The following is a 13,720-nucleotide window of genomic DNA, read 5'->3' on the forward strand; positions in this document are numbered from 1 at the left end:
TTGACGATTTCCGAGTCAACTTGCAATTCGAATCCGATGTGGAGAGCGTGTCTTCTGAATTATTACTATACTTATGGAACTCATCGAGATCATTATATAAGCGAGCGGCCGCAATCCCTGCAAAAGGACCGAATACCAAACAGAGCAGTGGTTGGAGGGCTGTGCAATTAGCTTGGTTGGCTGTCAAAGAAAAGAAAGACGTAAGGAACAAGGAACGGATGGATCCGATGGAGCTACCTGACGACATGATCACGGAGGTCCTCCGGCGACTCCCGCCGCGCAGCCTTGCCGCGTGCCGCCGCGTCTGCAGGTCGTGGCGCGCGGTGGTCGATGACCGCCGCCTGCTGCGTGAGGACCTCCTCCCGCTCTCCCTGGCCGGCATCTTCCTCAACCTCCACGACCTCTACCCCACGCAGTTCTTCTCTTGCCCCAGCGCAACTGGCCCCGCCGTCTCCGGCAACGTCGACTACACGAGGCGCAGGTCCTCTTTGCCCGACGGCCACATGCCCTCGATCAACATCACCGACCACTGCAACGGCCTCGTGCTGGTCAACAACTGCGTGACCAACCCGGCGACACGGCGGTGGGAGCGGCTGCCACGCCGCCACCCGCGCCACGTCGCGCGCACGGCCGCCGCCAGGTTCAACGCCGTCCACGAGCACCTCGTGTTCGACCCCGCCGTGTCACCGCGCGGCTACGAGGTTTTCCTGATCCCTCACGTTGCCCCTCGCGAGAGCGACCGCAGGCGCAGGCGCAGGGACGATGAGTTTTACCCCACGAGCGATGAATCGGAATGGCCGCCGTCGCCGTTTTTCTTGTCCGTCTTCTCGTCGGAGACGAGACAGTGGGAGGGGAGGCGCTTCGTACGGGACGGGCCGCCGGCGGGCACCGTCGCTTCCATGCGATTGCATCATGCAAGCGAAGTAGGCAGAGGTGTCTACTGGCGAGGATCTCTCTATATTCACTGCCAAACTAATTTTGTCATGAGGTAATTAACATCTAATCCTTCACTCCTTAAGTATTATATTTCTTTTCAGCTCTTTTATTCATTATTTATGGCAATTGATGTTGGTTGTTTACTCTTATGATCTAGTAATTAATTATTTATGGCAATTGATGTTGATGAAGCAAGGAATTTTTTAAATACAACTAATCTAATGGTCTAAAATAATGAGTTCAATAATTTAAGTGAAAATCGACGGTTAGATTATAAAGTGCCATGTGGCGGTTTAGGAGCGTTTGTACAAGTGCCACGTGACGGTTTAAGAGCGTTTGTACAAAGTTTTATAGACTTTTACTCTTATGATCTAGAAATTAATTACTAAGTTTTGTTCTTGGTATATGTTTTTTTTTCTCCCAGAATATCATTGTCAAGTGATAAGTACCAAGTCATCGGACCGCCGTTAAGTTTTGACGTGTGCAGATACAAGGAATTTCATTTAGGACGATCAGAGAAGGGTGTGTATTTTGCACTTTTGATTTCAAATCAACTTCGGATTTGGTTCCTTGAAGAATCGTGTGGCCAGATAGGTTGGGTATTAAAGCTTGACAACAACCTTATGCCCATTTTGCCACATTTCATAGATGTCAAATTAAGTGATGATGGACCATGGTCCTTACAAGATATTGACTATTGCGAGGATCCTAATGAAGACGACGATGCACGAAGTCAAACAGTACAAGCAGCATATTATGATTGGGACTTTGACAATAGTGCTAATTCTATCGATATTCAAGATAACAGTGTTCAAGGAAGTCATAGAGGTTTTGGCTTCCTTGGATTCCATCCTTTCAAAGAGGTGGTTTTCCTACATTATAGCTTGGAGAGAGGACTAGCTTATAATATGAACAGCTTCAAGGTTCAAGACTAGGGTAACTTATGCCCGAAAGATTATGGATTTGACACTGAACCATATGTAGAATCTTTTTTTCCATACACACCATGCTGGATGGAGGTGTTTCCTGAAGAACAAACTTGATTAGAATCTTTTTAGTTGTAATCTGTTTCTAGAACAGAACGTAGCCTACCCAAATTGTATAGCACACCAAATTGATCATTGTATTGTGCTAATGAAATGCATTGACCGGCAATGCCCTTCGAAATGCAATTGCACTTTGATATTAGTCTTGCATAATATGGAGTCCCTGCAAATCTATAGGCTATAGCCATTATGGTCGATTGAATTTTGAGCGATGCAATGGGAAAATAAGTATGTGTCAATTTAAAATTACACTGGGTAAAATGACTAAATAATCATTAAGAATAAACTTGTCACAAAAAAAATCCATTTTCAAGGCATGGCACAAGTGCTCATATCTTTATCTATAGGGCGGGTAGAGCCTTTGACTGGCAGCAGTGATCAACTCATCATGGTCTTGTTCTGATTCCTCCTTCACGGCACATGTAGTGCTGAAACTTCTGCAAATAATACACTCCTTAAAGGAAGAAAAACTTACGGTTGGCGCCCGCGTTCAGGACGAGGCGAGGGAGGCCCTAAACCTGTAACATACCTAAATTTTAAATTTTAGACCTTAAAAAATTTAGTTGGAAGCTAACTTTCCTATTTTCGAGAGCCAAAAAAATTTCATTTTTAACTTAGGTGTGGTCAATCTAACTCGAACCTAAATAAAATTTGAGGACAAATAAAAACCTTTTTCATCTTTAACCTATAACATAGATGCAAACACAAATATAAGCATGCATACTTGCATAAGACATGTTTTGACTTGAGTCTTTCTTGTGCATTTGGATTTTTTGGTTGGCATAGCATATTAAGTTTCATGAGCATAAATAAAAGATAAAATTTCACTAATCAAACCTATAACCACTCTTGAGAAAATAATTATAAAGACATGAAAATGATGTTAAATGATATCACCTTAGGTAAAGACAGTCCAAATATAATTTTTATAAATAGCTAGATGCATTTATGAGGACATATGTAAAGATAAGTCTTGCTAATTATCTAAAATAATTTGAGCAAGATAAAATCATTGGAAAATTCATGTGGGCTCTACTTAACTCATACAACTCACTGTAATTTTGGTACAATTTAATAACTAAATTTTATAAGTCAAATAAATCAGTCAAACAGTAGGCTAATTATAATCCTTAATCAGCTAAAACCTACCCTCACCAAAATATGCATTAAACTGTATAGAAGTGTATGAGTGAAATAATTTATTCAAATACTAGACCATTTATCATAGATAAATATAATTTTTCTAGAATTTATCTTCTCTGTTTAGGTCTCCTAAAAATTCAAACTAAATTCCAATATGCCTATCTTCTCCAATTTTCTGTGAGCAATCTATTCATAATTTTTGAGTGGAATCAAATAAAATGGAAACTAGGTATATTCATCTACATCTAGAAAAATCTACACTAACTTATCTGCTCTACACATTAAAATATTGAGATGTAAAGATAGAGGGAGAGAATTAACCTGAAAATCGTCCAAAATTAATCAACACCCAATCTTCTACCCATCTCTCTCACTCCAGCCTTGCTCCCTTCACCCTGGGCCCACATGGCAGCCTCTTTGGTTTGCTCCACACCTTGTTCAATGTCATGTTCTTATGTTGTCGTGGTGTGTTACAGTACTCTTGGGTGTATTGAGTCTTTGGGCCACTTCATCATGTTGGGCTGAACCTGTGAGAGCCCATGTATCGGTGTATAAATACAGACCTGACCAATTGAGTCAAGGCATCGATGAGAAGAAATATAAAACTAATTCTACCTACATTGTCTTCCTCCTCTGTTCTTCCTCTAGAATCCCCAAAATCTCTCAAACTCTGAAGCTTGCAACCACGTACTAGGCGAGACGCCGGTGCCGAATTGCGAGTTTGTGACATTTTGGTATCAGAGCTGCCGATCCGCGGGCATGCTGGCGAGGAAGAAGACGAATCCAACCCTGACGGAGCGGATGGAGGTGGCGGAAGGAGAAATCGGTTCCCTGACGACGAGGGTGACCGAGCTCACCAGCAGCATCAACTCCATCCTCGGATCACTTCAAGGCATGGAGAAGTGGATCCCCACGGTGGATTTTGGCATGAAGGATCTACGTCAAGCTGTGGATCAAGACAACGCGCGGGTCGCTCAACTTGAGGCCCGTGCATAAGCGACGCCAGCAATGGCGAAGCAAACGCCCGTAGGGCCCAGCGACGACGAGAACTACCAGGGTGATGCTACCGGGGCAAGTTTTGCCTAGGAGCGAACCCTGGTCAAGAGTAAGCACAAGTTCCATCACTCACCTGTTCAGTTTGATTTGGGGGAAAATTCTGAAAGAGAAAACTATGGATCTCAAAGCTCTAGGAAATTTGGGGGGTCTAGATTGCCTAAGACTGATTTCCCTAAGTTTGATGGAGAGAATCCTAAGCTCTGGAAAACTAATTGTGAAAAATACTTCAGCATGTATCATGTTCCGACTGAAACATGGGCTTCCTTTGCCACCTTGCATTTCACTGGCACTGCAGCACTTTGGCTCCAAACCTATGAGGAGTTGCATTGCATAGAGAGTTGGCCTGAACTAGTGGTAGCAGCACATAGCAAGTTTGGTAGAGATAAATACTAGCAACATTTGGAAGAACTAGAAGGTTTTAAGCAATTAGGGGGAGTGGAGGAATACCATTCCAAATTTGAAGAGATCATGCATAAAGTCTTAGTTTATAATAAGGCTTTTGATGAAACTTTTTTTGTTACTAAATTTGTTGGTGGGCTGAAAAGTGAGATTAAAGCAGCTATTAAGCTGCACAAGCCTAGAACTGTTGATGCTGCTCTATCTCTTGCTAAAACGCAGGAGAAATCACAGTGAAGACTGTTGGCAGAACTACATACAAAGAGCAGTACAAGCCTGCTGTCAAGACCCCATTCCCTGGTAAAGGAATTCTAGGCCCTAGCCCTGATGAGAACAAGAAGGTGGAGGAAAAGCCCAAGTGGGAAGAGAGATTTGATTCACTAAAAGCAGCTAGAAGGGCTCGAGGAGAGTGTTTCAAGTGCGGGGAAAAGTATGGCCCTGGACACAAGTGCCCAAAATCGGTGCAGCTGCATGTTCTGGAAGAATTGCTGGAGGTGTTCCTGGCGCAAGAAGAGGACAATAACAAGGCTGATGATGGGGAAGGAACAAGTGATGAGGAACTGGTACTCTCTGAATGTGCAGTCTCTGGTACAGTTGGGAAAAGGACCATTAGACTGCAGGGCTTGTTATAGAATCAAGAGATACTTGTCCTGGTGGATTCTGGTAGTTCCAGCAATTTCTTGTCAGAGCAATTGGTGTCAAGGTTGCAGTTGTCTACCCAGGAGTGTGTGCCATCACAAGTAACCATAGCTGATGGGGGTAAAATGCTCTGCAATCAAGTGGTGACTGGTTTGGAGTGGTGGTGTTAGGGAAAAACTTTCAAAACTGATCTGAAGGTGCTTCCACTGGGTGGTTATGACATGATCCTTTGTATGGAGTGGTTGGAGGAATTCAGTCCCATGTGGGTGGATTGGAAGAGAAAGAAAATGAGATTCACTTATGAAGAAAAGAGAATCACTCTGGTTGGGGTCAAGGAACAATTGGACCAATGTAAGCCTGTGTCAGCAAGGCAACTCAAAGGGATGGCAAAGGCTGGAGCAATCTCTCAGTTGAAGCAGTTGTGTGCTCTGGAGGAGAAGGGGTTGGAGCAAGGACTTCCCCTAGAGGTTCAGGAAGTTCTGAACAGGTTCCAAGACAGGTTTCAGGAACCTGGAACTTTGCCACCCCATAGATAGTTTGACCATGGAATTCCATTCATGCCAGGCACAAAACCAGTCAACCTGAAACCTTATAGGTACTCCCCTGGACATAAGGACGAGATAGAGAGACAAGTGTCGCAAATGCTGAAACAAGGGATCATTAAACCCAGCACTAGTCCTTTTGCATCCCCTGTGTTGTTGGTCAGGAAGAAGGATGGGACATGGAGGTTTTGTGTGGATTAGAGGGGCCTGAATGAGGTGACTGTAAAGAACAAATTCCCAATGCCTGTAGTTGATGAGCTGCTGGATGAGTTGGCTGGGGCACAGTGGTTCACAAAACTTGACCTCAGGTCAGGTTACCACCAAATCAGGCTGTTGGAGGAGGATGAACATAAGACTGCATTTAGAACCCACCATGGGCTATATGAGTTTAGAGTTATGCCTTTTGGGCTCACAAATGCCCCTGCAACTTTCCAGGGATTAATGAACACGGTGTTTGCACCATTACTCAGAAAATGTGTGTTGGTGTTTGTTGATGACATCTTGGTGTACAACAATTCATTGCAGGAACATGTTCAACACTTGCAGCAAGTGTTTGAGTTATTGCAAGATCATGGGTTGTATGTCAAGGCAAGCAAATGCTCTTTTGCTCAACAACACCTTGAATATCTAGGCCACATCATTGGAGTAACAGGAGTGGCAACTGATCCAGCCAAAATCCAAGCTGTGTCTGATTGGCCAGTGCCAAAAACTCTCAAACAGCTAAGAGGAATCCTGGGATTAACAGGGTACTACAGGAAGTTTATTAGGAACTATGGGATTTTGGTAAGGCCTCTCACCAACTTGCTCAAGAAAGGAGTCAGCTACATCTGGGGTACTGAAAAGCAACAAGCTTTTGTGTTACTCAAACAGGCTCTGACTCAGGCACCAGTTCTGAAACTACCAGACTTTCAGAAGGAATTTGTTATAGAAACTGATGCTAGTGGAAAGGGGATTGGTGCAGTATTAATGCAGGAAGGGCATCCTCTGGCTTATATCAGTAAGGCTTTGGGGATTAAATCACAGGGGTTTTCAACCTATGAGAAAGAATGTATGGCCATATTGCTAGCTGTGGGAAAGTGGAGACAGTATCTTCAGCACAATGTGTTTACTATACAGACTGATCACAAGAGCCTTATCCATTTAAGTGAGCAGCAGTTACTCACAGGAATGCAACAAAAGGCATTTATTAAGTTAATGGGGTTGCAGTACAAACTGAAATACAAAAAGGGGCAAGAAAATAAAGCAGCAGATGCATTGTCAAGAAAAGAAGAAGATGAGAGCCAAGCTATTTCCACCTGTGTACCAAAATGGCTGGAAATTGTACAAGAAGGATATGAGAAGGATGAAGAAGCCAAACACTTGTTAACTAAGCTCAGTTTGAATCCTGAAGGAGTTGGGAATTTCAGTTACAACAAGGAATTATTAGGCATAAGGGGAAGATTTGGCTGGGTAATCACCTGGAGGCTAAGCATGCAGTGATGTTAGCTCTTCATGACAGTGGCTTGGGTGGTCACTCAGGAGTCCATGCAACTTATTAGAGAATAAGGGGGCTATTCAGCTGGAAGGGTGTTAAGAACGATGTCCAGCAATATGTTCTGAGTTGTGAAACTTGTCAACAAGCCAAGGTCGAACATTGCAAGCTTCCTGGGCTGTTGCAACCATTGCCAGTACCACTTCAAGCTTGGCACACAGTCAGTCTAGATTTTGTGGAAGGGTTGCCCAAGTCTAGTGGGTTCAACACTGTGATGGTTGTGGTTGACAAGTTCACCAAGTTTGCCAAATTCATACCCCTTGCTCACCCTTTCACAGCATTGACTGTTGCACAATCTTTCATGACTCACATTTATGATATTTTTGGAATGCCTTAGTTCATTATCTCAGATCGAGATAGGATCTTCACAAGTGCATTGTGGCAAGAGCTGTTCAAGCTTGTTGATGTGAAGCTGAATATGAGTTCTTCTTACCATCCCCAGACTGATGGACAAACAGAGCGATTAAATCAATGCCTTGAAGCTTACCTTCGCTGTACAGTGCATGCTTGTCCGACAAAGTGGTCCAGCTGGTTATCTCAGGCACAATACTAGTACAACACCTCCTTTCACAACGCTTTGGGCAAAACTCCATATGAAGTCTTGTTTGCTCGAAAGCCCAGCCACTTTGGAGTAGCAGATCTGGGGCAAAGCATCGTACCCGATGTGCAAATGTGGTTACAAGAAAGGGCAGGTCTCAATGAACTACTTCGTCAACAATTGCTGCGAGCTCAACAGCGAATGAAGCACCAAGCTGACAAACACAGGTCTGAACGACAATTCGAAGTTGGAGATATGGTGTATCTTAAATTGCAACCCTATGTTCAGTTGTCAGTGGCCAAGAGAACCTGCCAGAAGCTCAGTTTCCGTTATTTTGGTCCATATGAAGTCCTAGAACGAATCGGAGCTGTGGCTTATCGTCTCAAGTTGCCGGAAGGGAGCCAAATACATCCTGTTGTGCATGTCTCTCTGCTTAAGAAGGTAATACAGTCAGGTACGCCTGTTTGTGCTGATTTGCCTGTGCAGAATTTGGAAGATGCAGGTCCAATATAGCCTGAGGCGATCTTGCGCCGCCAACTCATCAAGTGTGGCCGAACAACAGTCCCTCATGTTCTGCTGCAGTGGACGGGCATGCCTGCAGAGTGCAGAGTTGGCTACCTGGGAGAACATCAGAGAACTGCGGCAACGTTTTCCATCAGCGCCAGCTTGGGGACAAGCTGCAACATAAGGGGGAGGGAATGTCATGTTCTTATGTTGTCGTGGTGTGTTACAGTACTCTTGGGTGTATTGAGTCTTTGGGCCACTTCATCATGTTGGGCTGAACCCGTGAGAGCCCATGTATCGGTGTATAAATACATACCTGACCAATTGAGTCAAGGCATCGATGAGAAGAAATATAAAACCTTCCTCCTCTGTTCTTCCTCTAGAATCCCCAAAATCTCTCGAACTCTAAAGCTTGCAACCACATACTAGGCGAGACGCCGGTGCCGAATTGCGAGTTCGTGACATTCAACTCCTCCAAAACAACCAGCCGACACCGAGAGAGAGAGAGAGATCGGCGCTTGCAGCGCTCGACGCGTGGGAGTGACGTGTCGACGCCCTCAAAACGCCGAGCTCCTCCTCTACTCCTCTCCCTGACGCGTCGCCAAACTTCACTGTCCACCCCTGAGCCAAAGAAACCGAGGAGGAGAGCTCCAGCTCTTCTCTTCCATCTTTTCTTCATTGCCGGCCGCGAAGAAGACGACCGTCATCCTCGTCAATAAGCCACGGTCATCCCCATCACTTTCGCGTTCCATTATCTCTTTTCTATGCCGAACTATTTATCTTTTGACCCCGTCGTATTTCGTTCACCACAGAGATCGGAACGCTGTCATGCCATTGTCTTCCTGGAGCTCGCTCCGGAGCACCGCCGCTTCGGCATCATTCATCCTCTGGCCATTCCCATCCATCCCGGAGCAAGCCGGCGCGCCACAAAGCTTTCCTCGACCTCCTCTTCAAGACCCTCAAGAACCGCAAGCAGAGAGCGACGAAGCACGGAGAACATGCTCCTTCTTCCTCGGCAACCTTCGCTAGACTCACGGTGAGCATCCTTTGGGCTTTAGTATCGCATGCATGCACTTTGTTCATCTAGATCCGGCCCCTAAAGTCACATGCACCACCACCCAAAACCATCTTTCGCTCGGACTCGCCATCGGCGCTACTCCGATCTCCACTGACCAAGAAAACTAGAGGAATAAAATCGTGAGAGCATGCTCTTCGTTTTATATTTTAACGTCAACCCCAACCGAGCCGCCATTTGCTGCTGACGAGCTAGAGATCGAGCTCAGCCTTGGCTCTGCTCTGTCTCTGCTCGACTGGAAAAGAAGACAGGGACCTCATTCTGAGAATCTAAACAACTGTAAGGTTCAATGTGTAACTTTTCCACTCAGTGACATATCGGCCTAGGACCACGGGTTGAATTCTAGAAACCTCAGCGACCTTTTTGTATATTGTCTCTGTCACTGACCTGTGGACCCAAATCTTTTTAAATTCTGGAAAAATCTAAATGAAAGGCCTAAAGCTTTATATTTTCAACAGAAAAACATGTAAACTTGTAAAATCCATAACAAATTGAAAAAAACTCATTTTAGAGTAAATCAAATTTCTGTTAACTCATCAAATCATGAACTTTAGTGTTATTGCATAAAAACTTGCACTCACATTACAAATTGTTTCTCTAAAATTCATCTAAGAAAAATTGTACATAAAGCATGCACAAACTTATAAAATATATGGAAGATTCATTTAAACTTATTTTGGGATAAAACTCACATTCCACAGATACACCAACTTACACCCTCTGGTAAAGTGAAATAAAATAATATACTTATTTTGTACCTAATGTCTCTAAAACTAGTATAATCAAAATAATTAGTTTTCTGTAGGCTGAACTTTAGAAGTTTATATAAAATTCATCTTAGATCCTTTTTGAGTAACCCCAAGGTCTGTAGAATCACCAAAATATATAATTCCAATTTATAAAATAAAATTATATACTTACTGTATAATGGAAGCCTCTAAATATTTATGTAAGGAATAGCCGACATTGAGCAGCCTGTAGTTTGTAAAATTTGTAGAAAGTTCATCTTTAGTCCAAATGGAGTGAACCAAGTCTCTATAGAACCAGAAAATAGTAAGCTTCAAAATAATAAAATAAAACATGGCACCTTTTGTACAGGTTATAGCTCTAATCTTTAAATATATAACCTAGGAGTTAATCACCTAGTAATAGTTAAGCAAAATATATGTGTAGAGGTATTTAAAATGCACTCTAGCTATGAATAAACCAAAATAAAACTTGTTAGACCAGAGAGGTCATAGTTCCAGCCTTAATTCGGAAAAGCTTAGCAAACTTAACTCATATAATAATTTCAAGGTTTGTATGTTAAGTAACTAACATAGGACATCCCTATTTATAAAATGTACAGTAAAATAATATAAACTCTAAAATTATGAACTAAGATTAGATTAGTTATCTAAAATACTCATTTTAAACATCACTAGCAAGATGAAACAAGTTCTGGTTCTAAACCTCTAAAAGCCATGAACCTATAGAACACTGTACACCTATACCACGTTGTAACTTCTAAAATACATTAGAAAGAAACTCTAAAAATTGTGAAACCTAATGTGTTAGTCTTAAAAAACACATCTTTATACCCGCTCAGAAGTCAAATCTAATAAAAATCACTTTGCAAAAGTATTTTATAACACTACCAAAGTAAATACTACCCTATACCGAGTTAAATTTCTAAAATTAATAACTCCCAAATAAAAAGAGATAAAATAAAAACTCTTTCACCTAAATTCATCTTAGACCAGTACCTAACCACACTAGTAAACTCATGCATTTTAGAGCATTTTAGATTTTTACATGAATTGGCGTTTATCGTTACCGTTATTTCTTTTAGACGGCGAAATGGTTATCGGTGAGGTGATTGGACTTATAGCTGATCTCAGGGAGGTCTTATATCAACCAAGGCAAGTTTTGCCCTTACTTTGAACACATTGAATCCCATGTTTTCGGGCTAAGTGTTTTGATTGTAAAGTTGCACGCGTATTTATAACTATTGAAACTTTCAAAACTATAAGTTGTAGATATGTCCTAAACATGCATGAGACCCCTTTCGAAAATCACCTTTTGCTGTTTTGAACCTTAGGACTTATGAGAGTACTTTAATTGTGCTCATATGAGTATACTATGCTTTTATAAATTGCACATGCTTAGCCTTGCTTAGTAATAAATAAAAACATGATTATGGATCACTTATTATGCTTTTGAAAAACCCTTTTGCACATTATGGACAGAGGTGATTCTCTGATTATTTGTGAAATAAAATGAGATAAAATATGATTTTAGACTTGGGTGGCAACTGGTATGCATATGGTAGTAGTGGCATACCGATAGGGGTAGTGTTCGCCTGAGTCGATTAAGGACCGAACATCATATCACCCATTATGTTTACCGTACATCCACATGTGTCTTTATTGGGGGATCAGTAACGCCCCGATTTTAGTCCGGGACTAAAAATCAATTAATAATACATTTTCTAGAAATTAAATAAAAGTTAAATCAATTTAATCAAGTGAAATATTGGGAGAAATAAAATTTTCCCTTAAAAATCATTGCCCGGGAATATTTTGTAATATTCTTTGTGCCCTAAAATATTCTCCGGATTTTGCCGCGAATTTTCGGAGCTCAAGAAATAATTATAATAATATAAAGTTTATTAAATCAATTAAAAAAATAAAACAAATAAAAATTTCCCACTCCTTTTTGGTCCGCCCTCGGCCCAATCCCCCCTCCCTACTTCTTTCCCCTCCGGCTTGGCCCACTTTCCTCCTCTTCCCCTCAAAATCCGCATCGCCTCCCCCTAGCCAGCCTCCCCTCTCCTTCTCACTGACAGGTGGGGCCTACCTGTCATCTCCTACCTCCGGCCTCCCAAATCCCAACCGCCATGGCCACCAAATCCCCCCACGTCGCCGCCTTCCCCGTGCGGTTCCCTCTCCCGTGCATGTGTGGGCGCGGTCGACGCCCACGTCCGCGCCGTTTCCCCCCACTCTCCCCACAAAATCCGGCCACATCGCCGCCTCCCGCATCTCTCTCTCTCCCCATGTCGCCGGCCGGTTTCCACCTCTCTCGGGCTCGATCCCGCCTCCCCTACCCTATAAAAACAACCCCCGGGACCTCCTCTTCCGTTTCCCCCTCCTCCCTGAGCTTCCCCGTGCCCGTAACCACATCCTCCCAGTGAGACCCACGCGCCGCCGCTCGCCCGGGTTCTCCAGCCGCGCGCGCCCGCCGCTCCCGCCGCCGTCGCACTGTGTCGCCGCCACCAATAGCTTCGCCAAGTCGTGCTGCACCCCGTCCACCGCTCCGCTTCCACAATAAACCACCCGGGCACTGGTTTCACCGTGCGCCCGAGCCACAGCCGCCTCTCGTTGCCTCCAGCCGTCCCTCGCCGCCTGGCGCACGGTGAGGCCTCCCTCTTCCTCCCCTTTTTCCCTCTGCTTCCCGTGTCCGGCGCCGCATCGTGCCGCCATCGCCGGTGGGTGTCCGGCCGTCTGCCACCGCCGTCTTGCCCGGCGGGCTGGCGAGCCAACCAGCCCCCCTGCCGCTATAGGGGGCTGCCCGTGGACCACCACATGGTCCCGGTCCACGGTGCACCGCCCTTCCCATTTGGCTGATGCGTGGGGCCCGCCTTTTGGTGGACTCGGTCCACACCCGCCCCTCGCTGACGCATTAATCCTTGTTTTCTTGTTGTAAAATAAATAATAATTGTGCAATAAATCATAATCTAGAATTTCATTTAAATGGCTCAAAACTTCTAAAATTCATATCTAATTCATGCGAACTCCAAATTGGGCCATTCAACTTGCAAAATTCATCTAGAATTGAGTTCTACATGTTTCTTTACTTTTTATGTATTGTTTCCCTGGTTTTTATTAGTGTTTTTTCCTCATTTTGCGTGCCAGCATGTAGTTTCCGCCGTTTCGGAAGTTCGCGATCGCGAGGAAAAGAGTTCAGAAGATCCAAGTGAAGAAGCAAGGCAAGTCACACATTCCCCTTGAGCATGTTGATCCCAATTTACAAATGTTTTATCGTTTGCAAATAAACATGCATTGTTTTGCTAATTACATGGGATCAGGGTTTACCTATCTGCTCGCTTGTGCCATATTATTTGATATCTGTCCTTTGTCAACCTTGGGTAATATATCGACTAGCTCGTGTTACTTATGTGACCCAGCTAGAACTATATGCTTAGCCATGCTTAATTACCACTAGCTCAGTTGATGGGATAATTGCAGTATTAGACCTTTTTAGTATCAGAACGAGCTGCGTGCTCGAGACATCCGACCATGTTTCATTGGTTGTAATTATCCAACTAAAATGCGA

The 13,720-nt window shown here is 43.7% G+C and overlaps 1 protein-coding gene across 1 annotated transcript; it reads left to right on the forward strand.

Moving 5' to 3' along the window:
- The first annotated feature begins 158 nt into the window (after nucleotides 1-158).
- LOC127768551 (uncharacterized) lies at nucleotides 159-2,080 on the forward strand. Its single transcript, XM_052294157.1, has 2 exons — nucleotides 159-988; nucleotides 1,361-2,080. Exons 1-2 carry the CDS (start codon nucleotides 219-221, stop codon nucleotides 1,869-1,871), a joined length of 1,281 nt encoding a protein of 426 aa, XP_052150117.1. The 5' UTR covers nucleotides 159-218; the 3' UTR covers nucleotides 1,872-2,080.
- The last annotated feature ends 11,640 nt before the right edge of the window (nucleotides 2,081-13,720 follow it).

This window comes from Oryza glaberrima, chromosome 3 (genome assembly GCF_000147395.1).
Source record: "Oryza glaberrima chromosome 3, OglaRS2, whole genome shotgun sequence".
In the NCBI taxonomy this organism is placed as follows: domain Eukaryota; kingdom Viridiplantae; phylum Streptophyta; class Magnoliopsida; order Poales; family Poaceae; genus Oryza; species Oryza glaberrima.

Excerpts from the sequence above, each read along its gene's own strand:
- LOC127768551 (XM_052294157.1), top strand. The coding sequence starts at position 219 with ATGGATCCGATGGAGCTACCTGACGACATGATCACGGAGGTCCTCCGG. Across the intron at positions 989-1,360 it reads CAAACTAATTTTGTCATGAG|AATATCATTGTCAAGTGATA; the intron begins GTAATTAACATC and ends TTTTTCTCCCAG.